We start from the raw sequence: 21,004 nt of genomic DNA, 5'->3' as shown, positions 1-21,004 counted from the left end.
CTACAATAAAAAATAAGACAGGAAAGTATTAACTTAAAAGTTCTCTCATGAGTAACTGTTGGGAACAGCCAGAAGTACCTGAAGTCCTTTTAAGCAATTTTGGAAGTTATGTTTCAGTATGAGAAGTTCCCTTTCATTACCACAGTGTGGATGAACAGCAAAAACATCGTACTCAGCACAGAGAAGCTGGGAGAATGCTGGTTAATTATATCTCACACAACCGTGTGGCAGCGAAGGCGCAGTGGGCAATGGATTTAATGTCAATAACAGGGAATTTTGTTTCCTGTGCAACATTTCCTATGGACTGTACGCTAGAGCGGTGGAATGGATTCTCACCCCGATGTCTGGAACACAAAAACCACCAGTAACCTGGACAAGTCCATCAGCCAACTGGTGGCAGAAAGACCCAGCAGGACCTGTTCAAGGTGAGGTGCTGTCACCGCGCCAGTTTCTCAACTAACTTCACAAAATGTGTTCCTGGACTGCACACTAGTCACTACCAAAAGAAAAGCAAATCATCTGCCAGCAGTACTTATGAAAAGTACATTTTCACTGTAAAAAGGCAAGTTTTGGTACCTGCCCTCAGAGCCAAGCAAGCCTGATGTTAAAAGCAAGTTATCCCCCAGTGCTTTGCACTGGGAAAAGCAGCAGCTGGGTATTCCCTACAAAGGACAGTCACCAAATCAGTGACCCGGGCTGATCGGCTGCGGAACAGATGGTACGAATCCCACCCAGGAACTGGGAACAGCCACCATGAAATTCTGCACATCATAGAAATTCCTCCAGTTTTCATTTAAATGGACTGTCATACTAAGCTTTTCTAGAAATGCGCTTCGTTTCTAGCAACACGCTTCATTTTTAGCATGCATTTGTCCCAGTTTATCTTCCTGCCCTTATCCTCTTTGCAGCAGCTCTGTGGCTGTAAGTAAACCCACCTTTTTTGTCACCAGTAAGCACCCAGATTTTAATGTCTGCTTTTGAAAGTCTGGAAATAGTTTCTGGAACTCCATCCTGCAGTTTGTCTTCAATAGCTGTCGCACCAAGCAGCTGGAACGTATTTGAAATACAGGTATTTAGTAGGCTAAACATGTATGGAAAATGGATTCATTTTCAGTAGAGACTGAAACTGTTCTGGGTATGTGGTCAAGACAAGGCACAGCTCAAGCTAAGAACTCAGTAAAGACAAGCTCTTGCATATAGAAGTGACCACACTGAAATACATGTACTAAACCACATTTCCCTTCATTCTGTTAAACTCCAAAATCTGGCATGGCTCTAAAGCCAATAAAGTACTGAAAAAATAAAAATGTCCTAATAAACAAGGACAATTTATTTTCAAAAAGATCTGTCTCTTCTAATACAACAATAAAAGTACACTAAAAATTTAAAGCTTGACTTACAATCAAGTTTTTTTCTATTTCCTCATATACTTTGTCCAGAGCTTCATCACGATTACTAGTAGCTACACTGGCCTCCATAAACTTTTTATTCCATGCTTCGAATTCCTCGTGACTGATGTCTCTATAGCACAGGCAGAGGGTCCTAAGAGTTTCATTTGCAAATATCTGAAAAATAATTTAAAAAAACCATATCCACGAACTATAACTGTTCATTTGCAATCCAAACATAAGAGATAAGATCATAAGCATTTGGTAAGTCTGATAAACCAAATCAGACGGCGCAGTTAGGCCTGGGTATTTCAGAAATGCCAAAAATTAAATTATAGCAGCCTGAACTGAAAGACTGAAGAGGTGGCAAATAGAACAGAGTGCAGGGATCTTGAATATGGCAACTATGAAAACCAGCATGTAGACAAAATGTAAGTCTACTTCTCATGAAAAGACAATGAAGGCATTTTTAAGAACATGCATGAAAACTTATATTGCTTTGATTATTTCTCAGGTTTGGGATGACTTGTAGAACCAATTATAGTGCTGCAATTTTTTAGTAGCTTAGGAAAAAGAATTCAATAAAATTAATTATAGTTAGAAATAAACTATTTTTAATTTTAAAATGGCATATAAAATAGAAACGTACATCTAGTGCTTCTTCTGTAGCTTCTCTCTTTAGATTCTTTGGGTGCAACCGTTCATAAATTACCGTATCAGCCCCTTTACAATATAGCCTGATATTCCCATCTGATTCTCTTACTGTGGAGTAAAACATGAGAGGTGGGGTTAGAGTACATTGAAATAAAGGAATAGTTTCAGATCAGATTTTTCAGCCTTCTGCTGTTAAGTACCAAAACTACGAGATCGTGTTTCTTCTTCATCGTCTCTAATACTGTTCGGTTAAGTAACTTGGCTGACAAGTGCATTTCCTCTTCCCTTTCATGACAGGAGAGGACATTTAAACTCCCAAGGATTACGTTTTTGATAGTGGATCATACAGGATTAACATCTCACTTGCCCATAGGAGCTGGGCAGACATACACTAGAGATATAATGTCCCATAACTAATAGCCTTAAAATCAGCAGATCTCTAACCGATTCAGCACTGACTTTTTAAAAGAGAATTAAAACTAAAGAGCTATTTACACCTCAACCTGCGTACCTGGTACTCCAACAGCTGAAGGAACATGCAGTTTGTTAGTTCTCTGGGGAAAAAGGAGAATAAGTGATCTCTGCAGCATTTCTTCATGCTGCTGCTGAAGGGACCTGAGACTGTTTTCAGCAGAGGCCGCGTCTGAGCACCAGGACTGTCTAGAGGACACGTGCACCTAATTACAAAGCCTCTGCTGCCCAGAGCTATGTGGATCACAACTATCACAGGGCTGTGTCCTGCACAGCTGTAATTCCTGACTTCAGCTGCCCTTGCACGTACTTTACACCTATGAAACACGAGCGAGCTTTTCTGCAGAGGCTGGTTGCGATCAGCTTACCGATGACAGACATGCGCTTTCTGTCGCTGTTGAAATCCAAGATAGCAAGGACATCATAAGTTCTTTCAATCCCCATTTCACTTATGGTGATGGTGTTTTGTGTTCGTGAAAGAAAAACGTAGCCAAAGTTTCTGGCTGCCATAACCAGGGCCCCTTCGTCCGGGGAAGCTGCTTGGTAGTTGAGCTGACCTGTATCATGGGAATGGTGAAGAGAAAGTTGGAGTAAACGTGAGCATGTCTCTGTCTCAAAACAAATATAATTTAATTTCTCAATACCTTCATTTAAGCATTTTCAAAGGAAGCTCCAAAATACAAATCCCTGGCCACAGACACCAACATAATGTAGTGGAAACAACCCCAGAAACATCAGCAGGAAGAGCAAGAAAGGACAGGAGACTGCCCGTTTCACAGAGATCTCACAAAGACAGGACTAAAGCAATATCGAACTTCAATGTTTTAACGGAATCTTCCAACCTTACTTTTCACACTCATGAATTCTTCAATAGCCATTCACCTCTAAATTTTGTTTCTGTCACATTTTTGTTATTAATTTTGGTTAATTGCTGCCAAGACTCTCAGGACAGACATATGCGATTGGTATCTGTCTATGGGGCTGTACCTCAGGAGTAAGAGCACGAAACCCTCATGCAGAAAACACTTGTGTTTCAACACTGAAAACAAGTGTACAGATATGTTCATTCTTTCACGTATGTATGTGGAATCAGAGACTATACTAATGTCATTATCATTTTATTTGAGGTTGATGCTTTTGAGATTTTAAAGATGTCTTTGAACAAAGAGAAGACCTGTAACATGAAAACACAAGACTTCTGAATAAACTGTTCCCCTGCCTTTCGAGATCTGCTGTTATTTAAGACGTGCATTTGCCACAACTGCAACTCTCATAGACAGTCCTCCTTCTATATGGGATCAGCACTAGTTTTGGAATCTCTCCCTCATGCAGCTGGATTTGAATTACTCTTTCCCCTTACACAAGAAAAATCCAAAACAACATACTCACCATCAGAAGTGTCGACCATGACTGTGTGACAAATAGCAAGCAGAAAAAAGAACTTGGGAATTTCTGGCTCCTTTCCAGATTTTATTTGCTCTACAAGATAATGATCATAGAACAAGAACTTTCCATCTGCATACACGTTCCAGCTGAAATCCACTTGCTGCTTAGAAATCAGAAGAAGAGAGGGTTGGAGTGAGCTCACATGCTGATGCTTTGTGCCCTCCTGCATCACCCCTGCTTGGCACAGGAGCAGTCCCTGATGTGCTGTTGCTTTGTGCCCGCCTGCATCTCCCCCATTTGGCACAGGAGCAGTCCCTGATGTGCTGTTGCTTTGTGCCCTCCTGCATCTCCCCCATTTGGCACAGGAGCGGTCCCTGATGTGCTGTTGCTTTGTGCCCTCCTGCATCTCCCCCATTTGGCACAGGAGCGGTCCCTGTATTTCGGCCTCACGTACCTGCGGGTGGCTCTGCAACTGCCCCGCTCCATCCCGGCAGTCTCCTGCAACACAAGCACCATCCGTGAGAAGGCACCGGACAGAATAACAAAGATTTTACAACTCATTCACAGAATAAAAAATACATAGAATATCTGTGGCACTAGAATGGCTCAGATTTTAAAAAAGCAAGCTCTTTCACAGTCACAGTACCTTTGTACACTGGTGACACTAAAGCAAGTGTAAGAAAAAAGTACATGGTGGAATTGTTACAAAACATCCATGTTGGCTTAACACAGCTTTCACTGTCAGAAATTCCTCATCTCTCTTCAGAGGTAGGATGTTTAAAAAGCACAGGCATTAGCATACCATGTTCTTCATTATTTGAACTGAAAAGACAACGGTTTTGGAGCACATACGCTGCGTATTCTAAATACTGTAATCCAGACAAGATTGGAAACGGAAGTAACTAACACCAACATGAAAAACTGCTGTTCTTATTAAATTTTCTTCTTTCTTTCTAGATTAATTTTGTCCATGAAGTGTCTCCACTAAAGGTAAAGCATTCTGTAAATGATGCATTTCTGACTTTTCTACCGGGAAGTTTCCACTCAGGTCCATCAGTTTCCCCTTTTTAAAGGGGAAAACAGTGGGAAAATCCCAAGAATTCAATTTCACTGGATCTTTGCTCAATGCCAGGGCTAAATTGTGGAAGTTCAGCTGAAACCGAAGACTCCTATGCACTCAATTGCAAGGAGCACTATTATAAAACTCCCACGGGTGTGTGCAGCCTGCTCGGGGCAGGGTGCTGTGCTGGGCAGGGTTTTCCCTCGCTGCTGCCTGGTTTTCGCTGCCGGGCGCAGCACAGTGCCACACACTTACCGTATCTTTGGCCATTTATGCAACATTTTTTAAACGTCATGATGTTCTGTGTAAGTGTCCCCGTCTTATCAGAGAAGATATAGTGGATCTGCCCCAGCTGCTCGTTCAGCGTGGTGGTTCTGGCCTTCGCCGCCGTGTCCTTCTCCGGGTAGTACATCTGCAGGTCCCAGTTTATAAAATAGCTTTGGCCCAAACGAATCACTTCGACACTAAACAAAATAAAATGAACTTGCTCACTCCCTGCTGCATCTCATACAGTCAGCTGCATCCTGACTCTTTTCCAGGACCCAAACTGCTTATATAGCTGGAGACGAACCAATTGCATTTACCAGCACGTTCCAGAGCCCATCGCCCTGCCCAGGCCACTCAAACTGCTGTCACACAGCTCAGCTTCAGCACCACCGCAGGAACTGGGGAAAAGCCTCTGCGGCCTTTGCGAGCCAAAGGTATCGATGGTGCCGCTCCCATAACAAACAGAAACACCACTTGGGAACAGCGTTTTCAGTACCGCTTGGAGAAGAGAGGGTAGGAGACTGGATGACTTTGAATGTGCTACAAACAGGTTTGTCAAAGGCAAAATTATTCACACTTCATGGAACAGTAAGGCCTCTCTTTTGAGAATAAATCTGGAAAATATGATTTTTCCATTTTAATTTTTTTTTCAAGTAGTTTCCTTCACGCACTGTGACTGCGGAATTAGACTGAGAAGTTAAACACTAGCAGGATCAAGTCTCTCATTTTGTCAGAGATCATCGCTTGGGAGAATTTTTTCCTTAGTCAAAGTACAGAGCAGATGTGCTTAATACGGTAAGAAAAGCTTGACATCTTTAAATTCTGAGTCAAGCATCAAGTGATAGCTTTATATGAAAGTAAGGAGACCACTGTCTCGTACAATGCCAGTGAAGAGGGCAAGTGCACCCAGTGCCTTTTCAGGAGGACAGGCAACGAACACACTTCCCCACCCAACGTGAAGCTGAATTTGTTACCACGAGCGGGAAATTTAAGTCCATTCACCAGTGATCCGTAAGTTCCGTAATTCAACCCCCTGAGCAGTTCAGCTGCTAAAGGCCAAGGTGTTCACCCACCTGACATAGAGGGAGATGGGAACCATGGTGTTCAGAACAATGATGTATCCCCAGAAGTTCAGGAAGCCGCGGTGAGGAGGGCTGAGGTCCTGCGCGTCGTACAGGTACCAGGAGGAGTTGCCGACCTGCTGCTCCCAGTACGTGTGTCCGATGGCGAGGCCGGCCGACAGCAGGATGAGGACGACAAAGATCTGCAGGGCACACAGAGCGGCCTCTGACGCTTCAGGGACATCTCCTCAACTTAGACCCCACATCTCCACATTCAAACCAGAGAATTACATGTACGTCTAAGAAGGCGAGCAAACCGTTCCCACAAAACGGGACTAATGCAGACTAGAAACACATTAACTCTGTTCACTTCAAAACGAACTCAAACACCTGAATTTTAAACAAAAAGGCTTACAGTATAAACCATGTAATTCGTAAGGGAGTCAATTTTTGTCCTTTTGAACCTCGTCTTTCCACTATTTTTCATTATTTTTGTATCAGCACCTAAAAAGAAAAAAAAAAAAGAGGAAAGTTACAATACGCAAGCAAGTGCTAGTATTACTGTTTTACAAAACTGGGACAGAAAACACAGTCGATGTTTATAAGACAGAGATGTCATCTCACTCTATAGGGCATGCTTTTAGTTGGTAAATGTTACACATGCTCGGTTCATAAATACCTGCAAATATGACCAGCCCATGGCAGAAGTCTGTGTTCCTGATTTTACATCCACGTAACAAAATCTTATCAGCATCCAGTGAATAACTTGTGTTTCTCCAGAATAATGTTCCTGTGAACTTATCCAGTCGGTTATTAGGTTCTTCACATTCAATTAGACCTAAAACATTGGGAGAAGAATGAGTTTAACATACAACAGTTTAATAAAAGTGCATTGATTTGTACCGAGGGTGGAAGCAGTTTACTTTCCCATTGCCCCCTTCACCACTGGCACTTGATGCACATATGTGCACTCTCATCTCCAAAACCCTGCTGTCGGCAGCCCTGAACCATCCTGTTCATTTCATTTCGGTTCTCACACTGGAGGAAACAAAGAACAGTCCCTGCTTGCTTCTCCATGTCACTCTGATCTAAGTTGTCTTTTTTTTTTTTTTTTTTGTTTTTTTGTTTTAAGCATTTGCAATTTTAGGATTGCTGAAAAACTCAGCTTGAGATAAGACTTTATGTCAGATCTCAGTAAGAGAAGGAATTCCTGCCCTTCAGGTTTCCACAACGTGCACAAAAAGCAGATAGATCATAATGATAAATATGAAAAGGACAATAGAAGGTATTTTCCAGATCAAATCCCAACAGCAAACATACTATTTTCCAAAGAAAACAGGCAGACAAACGCTAACCCGAGGCCACGTCCTCCCTGATCAATGTGCCATAGCTCATTCATGGCAAACGTCTCACCTTCAGACTGTATTTTGCTCAGCAGCACAATTCCTCGTGCAGCTTGTTTACGCTGCCTCGTGACAAACGCCAGGAAACCACTAACTCCAGAATCCCACCCACCACCGGCAGCGCTTCCATCCCCACCCACCCTTCCTTTACTTGTACTGGAAACTGTTGGAGCAGCTTTTGAACAGTTGTAAGAATATAACTGTACAAACCATTAAAGTCAGCCATCGCACTCTCTCCTTGAAGATATCTGTGTGTCACCTCAAGTGCCATTTTGAATTTTAAGTTGGTCTCACTAAGAACAAAGGATAAAAAGGCCATTTTATTAAAAACACAGCTATGGCAAAGAAGTTTGAACAAAGCCAAATTAAAGAGTCCCAGGCTCCTTCCCCCTTTCTTCATCTGTCACGTTCCTCAACACCTCACACATCTTTGTGGCACTCCAGTGGGCCCTCACCCGTTTGTAATGATCCTTGAATTGTGGGAACCAAAAACTGGACACAGTTTTCCAGGTGTGGCTTAACAAGTGACAGGTAGAGCCTAAAACATGCACTTCTTGCTCTTTTAGCAGTCAGACAAAATTAAATCAAAGAAATCATTAAATAATACCTTACCCATCTAGCTCAGCTGTCTCTACATAGCAGAGGCTGTTTGGTTCTGAGCTGGATAGCAGCAAAATATCAGCCTAGGAAAAAGAAATACATAAGCATCATATAAATTCAAGCCAAGATTCATACAGAACTGTAGAAACATAAAATAAATACATCTAAAGCACTTACGGGGACAAAAGTATTTTTCTTCAGACGAATGATATCACCAACTTTAATATCTTTCCATTTTGTGGTTTTGAACCTAATATCAAGATAGTTTAATGATTATTACTATTTAATCTAGAACACTATGCACTCTATAAATTTCAAAATATTGAACTTTCCTTGGTACAAAAGCATTACATCTTGGTAAGGTGTGGTTTTGATTTTTGGAAACTGCAGTTTAGTTGGGGGCCTGTAACTCAGAAGTCAATCTACCTCTTCCCTCTTCACCTGTATATGAATTTCTGTCCTCCTCTCCAAAGAAGTTGCTCTTGCCACAGAATCAAGTTTAAATTACTCTCTTGGGCAATTCTCTTTCATTTTCGATTAGGATTTCACACAGACAGTGCAGAACAAAAAGGTGAACTTTCCCTATCATCTGTGTTTTAAGATCTGTGATGAAACTCAGTAACAAGGCAACTAACATTACGCACAAAGTTAAGGGAAGAGGACAAGTACAAACCTCCCATCCCTGATGACTTCGCATGTCCTGTTATTAACCTCGTTGTCCATCCTGTGCCGAGCCTGAAAACCAGGAGCAGAGAATGTACTCCTCACTGTGTATGACAGTCACAGAAATGAACTAGACTGGTTTCTTTTGCCTCTCATATTAACAGAACGTGTTTCTTACAATGTCATCCACGAGGTCTTTGACTGCGGTTATTCCCAGCACCAGGAGTAGGGGCACCAGCGTTGTGTACCACGACAGGGTCGTTATTTGGGGAATCGACTGCAAAAGACAAATAAAATCAGTTCAGTACAGGATTATCAATCAAGCTCAATCCAGAGACATTTAATAGTGATCTGCCCACAACGTAAGAAAGAAAATCAACACATCAGAGAGAGAATTTCAAGTCAGGTTGTGAAGATGAACGTAACTTTTGCAGGAGAGTCTGCCTGTGCTGCCCTACCTCAGCATCAGCTTCTCCTTAATTATTGTAGATGCTCGTATTTTCTGTTGACACTTCTGATTTACGAGCGGAACTTTAAGCCATCATATTTTTCACAGTACTAGCCCACAGAAACATCTTTTCCCCATGAAACGCATGAACTCTGTAACTAGCTCATCCTAGCCAGTACCAAGCTAGGGCAGCTTGTTCCGGGTCTCTGCTAAGATGGGCTTAGTTTCTCTTGTTCAGATACGGTTCCTTACAAAGTGCCCTGCAATTTCCTGACAGGATAGCGCTGACTTGTGCCATAAGCATCACTCAGCTCAGTAGATTAGCACCTCAAACTCACTTCACAGTTAGTGTTCTGTCTTTCTTACCTGCAAAATGAGAAGAACAAGGAAATAGGAGTTGGCTGCTCTTTTAAACTGTTCAAACAGATTCAGTGGTAAAAAAGTGATAGGGTTGTACCTATATGTCTTAATTGCATTTCCCTGTTGAAAAAAGCCAAATGTCATTCACAGCAGCAGATTCTTCTCACATTATAAATGTACAATGCCTACGTTTAAGGAAAGCATTTTACAAGTGAAATCTTTCCTATGAGCTTTGTTAGAGTTGTACCGTTCCTCACCAGTTCAACATGTGTCACTGTCTTAATGAAACAAGGCAAACAAGGTCTGTTTCATATGCAGGAGGGACTTCCACTGAACAGCTCCAGTTGTAGGAGTTCTACTATTAAATGTTCATACTCATGCATGAGATAATCCAGACTCTCTCAAGTCTGCATAGCAGGTATCTCAGCAGGTCCAAGGGAACCACAGGAGCCAATGCATCGTACATAAAGCCGGACAGCCCACGTGTAACCTTGCAGCCCAAGCCTCTGTCACCCAAAACCAGCACCAGAACTTGGGTACTATGAAAGGTTAAAAAAAAAAAAAAAAAAATCAGGAACAGAGGAAAAAAAAACCCAACAAAACAAAAAACCTCAACCTTTTGTCTTGATAAATTAGATAAAAATGTCTCCTGTATCACAATTAGGTGGATTTAGAATGACACTGTTTAAACGACTAGACGTTCCCAAATGTCTACTTTTAAGCCTGTCCCAGTCTTTCTTAATCACTGAGACTTCTTAGATGGAAGATTACACCTCTGCGGGTGTTTGCAACAGCTGTAGTTGAGCACGTAAAACTCAGAATTCGGACTAAGGATGCCCGGCTTCTAATTCTCTATCTCATCTTAAACAAGTTTCTTGATACCTTGATTTTCCATTCATAAACCCAAAACCAGCTCTACTTCCCCACCTTTGATGGAAATCCTGAGGAAGTGTTAATTGTGGGTTTTATGGTAATGAGCAGTGGTTGGAAAGATCTGACTGAGATTAAGAAAGTATTCACCCTGACACTACTAGCACGTAATTGACATAAAGAAAGCTTACTGCGTATTTGCTTTTTTTGAAGCACAGAAATATTTTTCTCTTAAACTGGGGCTGTTCGTAGAAGCGTTGATCATTTGCTTTAATTTGCCAGCTGCAGTCTGGAAGAGACAAGGCAAAATGGATCAACACTGGATTGTTATAAACATGAGGGAACAAACCTGCCAGCTTCAGGTTTTCTCTCAAATGCCATCTTCTAAAGGTACTCTCAACTGCAAATAAAGAAAATCAGGAAGCCACAAAACTAGCACTGAAGCTGAAATCTCATCTGTGTGAGGCTTAGAAAGCAGAAATACATGCAAACCAGCTGACTGAACACAGCAAATTGGCTTATGCTGTTCAGGCTTCCAGAGGATGGAGAAGACCAGTATCTCCAGTTCTGTGGGGCAGCTCTCAGACCACAGGCTACGTACATCCAGGGCCTGCCTTAACGAGGATGAGGTCACTGTGCTTTATGCAACAAGCAGTGGCACAGAATTCTGGTTGCAGATTGGAATGAAGCTGATTTTCGTTCTGATGCTTGTTACTCTGAATTCTCATCAATTATTTCTCCACAGATTCAGATAAGCCATTCCAAACCCTACCCTAACGAATACACACAAAAATCAAATTGATCCATGAATGGCTCAGCCTCTGTGTTCAGGATCATTTGCTACATAAGCCGAGTTTCTGTCATAATGCTACCTTTCTTCAGTGGCTCTTGGCTTTCCTCTCTGTTGATTCGGTTTTGTCCCGGTTCGACCACAGGCTGCCGACTGTCCAGCTCATCCTCCGTCTCATCGTCACTGTATGGCATCACCTCATCATTGGGCTGGGAATCCTCATCGAAGGTGGTCTCCGAATCCCGTTCTGAGATCATGCTGCCGGTGCCCTGCAAGCATTTTGTACAAGTTAGGGAAAGGAGTTAAGGTAGCAAGTGCTGGAAACCACATCTCCCTAATTTTACTCTGCTGATAGTCACCAGAACCCACACGTGAAACCAGTTTCCCTGGCAGACACAGAGCACAGGTGGGTGGATTTCACAGTGAGTCCTTCATTAGCGTTCTCCTGTGTGTAATTACAGGTGCTCGCACAAGAGAGGAAGGAACGCCCTGACGCAGCACACCTTGCGTGGGAAGCAGGAATTCGGGAGCCCACAAACACCCAGTGGCCACCACATCGTCCCCTGCAGAGCCACAGTGCCAGGGCCGCTTGGCCACAGTGGGGCTGGACCTGGCCACCAGCTGCGGGTCTGTCCCTCCTGTCTCGGGACCCCCATGGGGAGCAGCCCTGCTCTTGCTGGCACCTCCAAACCAAAACCAAGTGAAAGGAGCAGCCAAGTGCCACCACGTGCACAGCAGTGGCCCAGTCCCATCTGCCGCCCCGTCCTGCAGGAGAGCCCGGCTTTGGGCAGGCCAGTGCCACCCTGCACCCGCCTGCGGCTGCTACAGCGCCAGCAACCACTGCTGCTGACACCAGACCCTGTCCACGGCCACGTTATTTCTGTTTTTGCAAGGCTCAATTGTCTCCCGTCCTTAATATCTCTTATAAGAGAGCATAAATATCACATGAGCATTTAATATGCTCCTCCAATGTCAGGACTGTTGGCTGGCAGCCCAGAGCCTGCTGCGCTCACGGGCACAGCACGGCACTGCTCGCCCAGCACTTGGATTCCACTGCCAGTTTACAAAATCAAACAAAACCACCAGGAATCCTATGAACACACAGTCTGATTTAAATTGGATGCACACAACTTCTCCCGAGACCCACTCAAGGTGTTAGAGGCCGCTCACTGATGCAATCAGCCAGGAATATGACAGCCAGTCACCACCACAGTTGTGGAACCTGAAACCTCTGTGAAAAGATCCTTTGTTTTCCTAAATAGCCTCGGAGTTAGGGAACTCATCTCAAGACACGGGAGATTCAAGCTCGACCTCAGGCACCGGAATACCTCACTGTGATATTCTGGATTACTTCTCATCTTTTACCCCTTTTGTTCCTTCTCGACTACCACCCCATCCTCATAAAATCTTGTATTTCACCTGCTACAGAAAGGAAGAAAAGCATTAACCAGAAGCCTGCACCAAGCCCTCCTCTCCAGAGCAGCCTGCTCCGAGCAGCTCGCGCCAGGCCCCGCAGTCATGCAGACAGAGCCCGGCCGGCGCGGGGCCGCGGCGCAGACGCGGTTCCCCAACCTTCATGGGGGCTCGGGGGCCCCAGGTGACACGGAGGTTTCAGTCCCTCGTGAGCCAGGCAGACGCTGCTGAACCAGGCACCAGTCTTGCCTCTTACCGCCTGCAAACTCTGACTTGCTGAGCAGGACTTACAGCCAACACAAACACTGACTTTTTCCCTTTTTTTTTTAATCCAAAGAGGGATATGGACAATCCTGCCCTTCACCATCTGTGCCTCAGCTTTGTGAGCTAGCCAGGGTCAGACTATTCAACCTTGTGACTACTTTGGGGTTTACAGACACGTTTTCTTTGCTCTGAACGTCTCTTCATGCAGAGGACATAATTCTGTTTTCAATCACAAACTGGTTGAATGTTAGACAAATATTTTCAGACCAGGACAGAATGCTCAGCTCCCCTTTGAAATATATATAAAGCACACATGACAGCAGGAAGGCCTGCAGTACTCACAGATTGTGCCCTGCTAATACGTGACGCGGGGGCTGCTGGCAGGGCAGAGCTGAACACCCTCACACGCACAGTCCTCGAAACAAAGAATACCACCGGATCTTTGAATTGCTCTCCAAGACAAACAAAATCAGCTCATACCCCTGGCGCACAGAGATTCAGCCTTTAGTCTATTAGTCTTTACTCATTAACGGATTAATGGTTTATGAACTCATTAATCACGCAAAGGGTTAGATGAGATGTCAAAAAACCACTGCGTTTGTTTTTTATTATCAATGTATAGCTAAATGGAAATATCTAAAACAGAAAAAGCAGCAGCAGCCCGTGATGCTAGCGGGGAACATCAGTGCAATCGTTTGTTGGGGAAAGTTCAAATTAATTGTATTCACTTTACCTCCTCCAAGAACCGGACTGCAGCTGAACTCGGCTAACGGAGCAGATCTCATTAACCGTTCCCTGCAGGCAGGGCTGCCTCGGCTGAGCTGCCCTGGGCTGCAGGCAGCGCCGCCGCCACCTCTGCAGAAGGCACTCAAACCGCACACCCGTCACGGATGTCAGGCAGCATTTACCAACCACGGAACCACGCAATGCAGGGGGCACCGGCTCTGCGCCCCGGGATTCAGCGCTGCCATCCCCGGAGATGTTGCTGCTGGCCCGTACATCCACTGCCCTTGGGGACAGCGGCCAAGGGGATGCCGGTGGCACTGCCAGGGAGCACGGACGGGGCTGTGGGCGAGTGCGGGGCTGGCCAGGAGGATGCAGAGGCCCCTGTGCTCAGGAGAGAGCGGAGAGGGGTTTGGGGCCCAGGGCGAAGGAGTCCTCCAGTGACAGGGTGACAAAGCGGTGCAGAGTTGGGTTTCTTGACACCTGGTCTGCAGGAGAAGGGCTGGATGGGATGTCAACGCCATGTCAGAAGTTCAGGGGAAGGTGGGGAGCGATCACGAGGTGAAAGAGGAGATGGGAAAACCGAGAGCACAGAGCAGCGGAGATAACTAATACTGAGCCAGCGGGGATGGAAGAGAGCAGAGCGCACATCCAACAGCATGAGGCATGGAAAACCAAAACTGAATTAAACACGGCAGGAAGAGATGTGGCTGCTATCGATTTTTGCAGTGGTCACTATTCTGAGGAGAAAAAAAGACACCACGATAAAAAAAAAAAAAAAAAGGCTAAAAAGTCTATGTCATGCAGGAGAAACAAACTATTTATTAACAATGTTGAAATAAAATAAAAGCGACAGTCCATTCCTAAAAGGACCTACTCTAACTTCAATGCTTCAAATCACCCAAAGCGGCCTGAAAACAAAGTTACAGATCCATCTAAAACAAGCCATATGTATAGTAAAAGAATTAAAACGGTAATAAAGTTGTTATTTATATTTATTGCGGATATAAAAAGCTGTGATGTGAAGCAGACGCCATGCCTGTCAGCCCCCAGTCCCTCCAACGCCTGCACGGCCCACACTGCCAGCGTCCCACCAAGGGGTCTGCACAACCGCCTCGCCCGTTCCCGCGGGTTGTTCTGCACAACCCCTCCTCAAGCCCCCCGCAAATTGCTGCTTCAGAACGCAAAAACATCAGTATTTTAAGCAAAGGTCAAAGAACAAACTCAAATGGTACAAAACACAAGGTCAGAGAGACCTTTCTAAACTATTCTAGGTCTCTGGAGTTAAAAAAGGACAGAAAAGCTACAGCAAGGTGTTTCACTAATATTTAACTGGGTATCTTTAAAAGTAAATATATGAAAGACCCGATCCTCAGATATTCTGGTTTTGTCCCATATCTCTCCACTCTAGGAAGCTTACAAGAGCCATCGCTACATATTAAAGCAAAGCAAAGCCAGAAGCAAATAAATGCAAACAATCCTCCTGCCTCAGTGCACCTGGACAAGCTGGCAGCACAGGCAAACACCCAAACTGCCGCGGCGGCACCAGCCTGGCACCCACCCAACCCCAGCATCTGCCGAGTCCATCCCGGTGTCAGCCAAACGGAGCATCAGGCTGTGCCACGGTTATAAAACACAGTCACACCAATGTCCTGTTCAATAAAATGAGAACGGATTCCAAATTCACTTGGGAATCCCTGCCAAACATTTTAAACTCAGTACTCTGCTTGGAGCTCCAACAATGAACTAGCCAAACGACACCTGTTTTCCTTGTGAGCAGGAAGAGTGTTGCAATATTCCTCATATTCACCAAGTGACATGTTTTTAAAAGCTTTCCTATACTTATTAGGTTTATTTATTTACTACATGGTACTGGACAAAGAAACATTGAAAAACAACACCTGCTCACAGGAGCACTCCCCAAACTGCAGCTGGAATACCATGTCTAACATTAACCTTGGAGGGAGGGGTTCCCCCCATGGACTTTCTAGCAGATGCACAATTCTTCCAATTACATTTTCCCCAGAGAGATAGAAGTAATTATTCTGCCATCTTCAGCCGTAATACATTGCTCATCTTGCCAATAACCAGGATTTTAAACCAAAAACGAAGCACAAAACAAGGACACCCTGTTAGGTACTAATAGAGCAACTGCACAGATGCTTGCAGGACTGCAATCCAAACCACCAAAAATAAACCAGAGCCCACAGCGGACTCTGATGACTCTATCAATCCAGCCACCTGTATTTAAGAGACCCAAGTCCATACCCCAGCTTATACCCTGGTAGGTTTAAGAATGACTTTTGATCCGTGGGCACACGGTTAAAGAATGGCTCTAACAATGTTTGAGAGCTGAAGGAGCAGTAAACCACGCCGGGAGCCCAGCTTCTCGCCACACAAATTCTCAGAGGGTTCTGCAACTATCAGGCAGAAAACAAGGTTTTGTGTGTGAAGTGAAATTCCTACAGCCAAAAAAGGCATTTGGCACGTAAGTTTGCACTGGCTGGTACGAACAACAAATGAGATGATAGCTGTAGGTGAGCATTACAGGACCTGCAGCAGAACTGTTCCCATCCACCTGATAACCACCAGTGGGGAACACGGGCTCGGGCAATGCTGCTGCAGCTCTCGCTCGCTATTTAATCCTCACCAAGCAGCAGTCAGAAACAAAGGCCTTCAATGGCAGGATATTGCATTTCTATTCTCACTCCACTGATCCCAGCCAAATGCTTTAATAGAGTATCGTCCTTCATTAAAAATGTATTAATCAACTAATCTGCCTGTAACATGAGCTTCTACAAGGAAACAGGCAAATAATAATGTGGAGGACTATGGTGGGTCCATGGCTTCCCTGATGGAGAGCAGGGGAACAGAGATCAGCCTTGAAGATATTAAAGCCTACCCATGAGAAAGATGGGAGTAAAGGAGTATCCGGAGATATTAAGGTGTATCCGTGAGAGAGAAGGGAGTAAAAGATAACATTGATGACAGCAAAATTAGAGCAGTAACATCTCATTGGCTAACTTGTAACCAATAGTGAAGAGACACATGAATTGGTAAAACTGTATAAAAATGCACTTGTGGCAATAAATGGCATCTACTACTTGCATCCTGGAAGAACTTGGTCTATGTCATTTGTCTGTCTCAATCGTGACATAATAAAGCTAGATTTGATTTCAAAATGTAAGAAACAGATCACATATTACTCAAAGCAAATAGGAAATTTTACTAGTAACAAGTGCTGGGACAGCCAGATAGAAGGATCTTCTGACCAACTCAAACCTTCCAGCTAATCTTCATGATGTTTGAGGAAAAAAAAGTAGTTACTTGAAATAGCTTGAATTAACACAGGCAGGCCAAGGAATAACCTTCGTTCCAAACACTACTAGGCTTCAGTTGGATTGCCATGCAAACTACATGCTTTAAACTCAGCAATCTATATAGCTACTTCACACAAACCAGTTACATGTACTTCATCGAATGACTACTTTAAAGTAATTGAACACCCTCAAAATCACAGCTTCAAGGGGAACAATTTCTGAAACGCCCTGAGTTCTGTCCGCACCCTCCTGGTGTGCCACGAGCGGGTAAGGCCCGGCTCTGGCCACGTCCCGCAGAAAGGCAGCCTCAAGAGCCCAGGTCACCGTTTCAGGCCGGCTGGGACTGCTCTGGCCACCCGGGGCAGTCTGCATCGAGCAGCACCAACGTGGTATCCATACAGCAGAGCGAGGCAAACTGAACCCCAGCGCTGAAGCCTCAACTCCTCCAAGACAACCAGGCACAACTTGTGCTAAGCAAAAAACCCCACAGGTTATAATTCAGAATGTATCCTACACGATGCGCACCCTTTAGCATCACCCGAAGTGCCCCAGCGACTATCACGGTGCCGGGGCCGGGTGCAGCCGATCAGAGCCTGCCCAGCCGCGGCCGGGCGGCTCTGGCGGCTGGCGCAGCGGCACGGCCCGGGGACACGGACCTGCCGAGCGCGTCGCCGGGCACTGCGAACGGGGCAGCTCACGGCCACGGCGCTCCGGCAGAAACACGGCAGAGCCCAGCAAACCAGCAGAGGTTTGCTTGTCTGCCAGAGCTCCCGCAGCCCAGCAGTTGCACCCACACACAGCACAGCCGCCGGGGCCAGGCACGCTCCTCTGAACCAAGTGTCCTCAGACCAGCTGGAGAGCACAGGCTACTCCAAACCAAGGCAGTGAGGAAACAAACTGCTGATCTGACACATCATCTTTATTGCACTGTGACCCTGGAGAAAGTTCCCACCCTGAAACTGCCAACACGTCTAACATGAGGTGACTCAGAATTCCTATCAATAAAAGATTAAAATTCAAGTGATTAAAATCTGGCTGTGGATGAAATGCTCATGGAGAGGCAGTGCACCTACAAATCCCAGGACACCAGAACACGCGTCATACCTGATGAGTCTGAGATCTTCAGCACTCAACAGAACCACAAAAACTTCAAACAGCACTTGCAGAGACCCAGACTATCACTGCAACCTGAGAAATCCTCAGGGAACCTGTTTGGTATGCAGCTGGGCTCGTATGAGTTAGCTTGGTTACATCATCTATTGCTGTCATTCACCCACCCCAAGTTTCATGCACACATGTGTGTATAAATATACATGCAAAACTTTTATGTACAGAGTATATATATACTGATTCAAAATAGTACCTCATCTGACAGAAAACATTTATAAAAAAGGTGTTTCAAGCAATTTGTGACAACAAATTGTGCAGAGGCTGCTCAAAATTTAGTCCGCATAGCAGAGGTTCATTTCACTTTGCACAAGCATTAGATGATAAAATTCGCATCTTGTACCTATTGATTAGAAATAATGCAGAATCTATACACTTACAGAGAATAAGCAATAACATCAGCATTAGTATCCACCAGAGGAATTCAACGAGTGGCCATTGTGCACTCACCAGTATAGCTGCCTATTAACATTTTAAGATTGCCGTGTATGAAAATTAATCTGAAGGCCATGCCAGTCTAAGTGAATTGATCTCTATGAGCCAACAGGGCTCTGCACAGGGAAGAGATGAACTAGTCACCAACAATGGAACAGAGAATAACAACAGAGACCCGCAGCCCCCAGTCCAGGTTCTGTGAGGTTAAGCAAGGATGGGTAAAGATGGGCCACTTACAGAAACAAAATCATAATTCTACCCATTATCTGCTCTAGGATTTTTCATTAACAGATATAACAGATACAACATCTTTTAAAGTCCAAGTCAAGACGAGTTATCTTTGCAGAAGATAAAGTTGGTAACCTTTGTTCAAGCTGCAGGTTTGGTGCACTCTGAAGGGGTTTCAACCCGCCTCTTACAGAGGTCATTACACTGCCTCTCGAGGTTCACGTTATAAAACAGAAAATCTTTGTTTTAATAAAGGAAAAGTGAATTATTTTTGTGTACACATGAACTGTGTTGTTCGGCATGGAAGATTTTTAGAACTTTAAATAGAGTTATTTTGCTAGATATTATCCTTCCCCATTGAAAGCAGCAAGTATTTTTAACTGTAAAAAATGAAGGTTACTTCCTGCTGCCAAGGTTGGAGATCAACACAGCAACACATCCTTTCTGTCAGCATCTAGAGCTATCTTCTCAACTGCCCTTTACCCAACAGGGTTTGTCTCTGAGCCCAGAGGCTGCGTTACAGACGTTGCCTGGACCGCTGGGACCCTCAGCACAGAGACCACTGCCTGCTCCAGAGTGACACGGATCCCACTGTCAACCAGGCTCCACCTGTAAGGAAACCATGTTGGAAAACGGTGGTTTCTGGGGCTGCCTTCCACCTCCTGAGACCACGCGCATGCAATAAACAAAGAACATTTCTTTTAGGCAAATAGGGAAATTAACTTACCTTGCAACGCCTCCTTAACAAAAAGAGACTCCTGGTTAGTTCTGCAAGCCCTTCATGCTGCCTCCTCCTCCCCTCTCAGGCAGAAAGTCCCTTTGGCAAGCGACCTGGTTCTTTCCCTGATTTGTTTCCTGTTTTATCTACACGGCTTATTCTCCCCTTTACACACCTTTTTTTTTTTCTCTTTTACATGTTGCTTTTAGGTCTCCCCATCCATCACTGTAAACAAAAGCATCCATGAACTTGCTGAAACTGTCAAATTAAAAGCATACATCTAATTTATATAAGAACAAATGAGGAAAAGGCACATGCAGCACTAAGCCCGCCACTACAAGTTACAGACCAATGCCGTAAGCTCTCCGAAAAGCCGAGGCGCAGCAGCCGTGCCCTGTCGCAGAGCACAGCACCTGGGAAGCAGGGCTGAGAGCTCGAGCACCAGCACTCGCCGGGGGTTTAAATGAGAACCGTGTTCTTCACCCCGACAAGTGCGGAAACACAGAGAGGTTAAGTGATTTGCCCAAGGCCACGCGGTAAGTCACAGCCAGAGCTAGGCTTGGGTTTCAGAAGCTCCTGGCTAATATCCTGCATTCAATTACGTCTACACAAAGCATCGCATTTAACTGAGGCCAGATTAAAGAAATTGCCAAGCAAGAACATCAAACCCCCTCATAATTAAAACAAAATCAAACAGAACCCTCCCCATATTTAAATGCAGGTAACACGCTACATTTAGGACCAACATGATTACAGATGCCATCAAAATAAAAGCTGAAACAACAAAAGAATATGGAAAATAAGTTCTGGCTCATTTAAACAGGTAGCTTCAATGCATAGCAAGCAAATGGCTTTTTGAATTCACTATCACAAACTGCAAAGCAAGGGACTAGAATATCCATGGACTGTCTCACAAGCGAGAATTAAATGAAGAGAACGGTTTAGAAGTTACCAAAAATAATCTTTATGATACCTACAAGTTCAAAAAGAGACAAATACAGGTCTAGGACTGATAAAAAACAAACCACACTCTAACATGAACATCCATAACAGCAATGCTGAAGCTGACAAGGGAAAACACAAAATGCTCAAATACCATTTGACACCAGAACCAGACTTTGAAGAGAAAGACACATAAAAAACCAGAACCAAACAGAAAACTGTGAGCAAACCTGAGCCACTTGGGCGGGGAGTTAAAGCGCAGGGCTCCAGCAGCGGCCGCCGAGGCGGGGACTGTACAGACCAGGGTACCTGTGGGTCCCACCGACTCGCCCCGGCATTGCCATCCAGACCCCACCATACACACCAGGTAAGA

At 44.6% G+C, this 21,004-nt stretch overlaps 1 protein-coding gene across 2 annotated transcripts in view; it reads right to left on the bottom strand.

The window, feature by feature from the left end:
- The window catches only part of ATP8B1 (ATPase phospholipid transporting 8B1), a 28,951-nt gene that overhangs the window by 7,168 nt on the left and 779 nt on the right, over window positions 1–21,004 (bottom strand). For both annotated transcript variants that reach the window (XR_010607837.1, XM_065656353.1), the window contains exons 2-19: window positions 11,504–11,690; window positions 10,823–10,920; window positions 9,768–9,881; window positions 9,132–9,230; window positions 8,964–9,025; window positions 8,468–8,540; window positions 8,303–8,373; window positions 7,901–7,983; window positions 6,967–7,125; window positions 6,703–6,791; window positions 6,300–6,490; window positions 5,215–5,423; window positions 4,354–4,397; window positions 3,903–4,059; window positions 2,882–3,070; window positions 2,038–2,150; window positions 1,401–1,565; window positions 936–1,047 (exon numbers count right to left, since the gene is read on the bottom strand). Coding sequence is in view for 1 of the 2 variants with exons in the window: in XM_065656353.1 (XP_065512425.1) it covers window positions 936–1,047; window positions 1,401–1,565; window positions 2,038–2,150; window positions 2,882–3,070; window positions 3,903–4,059; window positions 4,354–4,397; window positions 5,215–5,423; window positions 6,300–6,490; window positions 6,703–6,791; window positions 6,967–7,125; window positions 7,901–7,983; window positions 8,303–8,373; window positions 8,468–8,540; window positions 8,964–9,025; window positions 9,132–9,230; window positions 9,768–9,881; window positions 10,823–10,920; window positions 11,504–11,678 (2,203 nt within the window). In the remaining variant the exon portion in view is untranslated. The remainder of the gene's footprint in view (window positions 1–935; window positions 1,048–1,400; window positions 1,566–2,037; window positions 2,151–2,881; window positions 3,071–3,902; window positions 4,060–4,353; window positions 4,398–5,214; window positions 5,424–6,299; window positions 6,491–6,702; window positions 6,792–6,966; window positions 7,126–7,900; window positions 7,984–8,302; window positions 8,374–8,467; window positions 8,541–8,963; window positions 9,026–9,131; window positions 9,231–9,767; window positions 9,882–10,822; window positions 10,921–11,503; window positions 11,691–21,004) is intronic.

The sequence above is a fragment of the Caloenas nicobarica genome, chromosome Z, assembly GCF_036013445.1.
Source record: "Caloenas nicobarica isolate bCalNic1 chromosome Z, bCalNic1.hap1, whole genome shotgun sequence".
Taxonomy (NCBI): Eukaryota; Metazoa; Chordata; class Aves; order Columbiformes; family Columbidae; genus Caloenas; species Caloenas nicobarica.
This window is presented reverse-complemented; position numbering and strand designations above follow the sequence as displayed.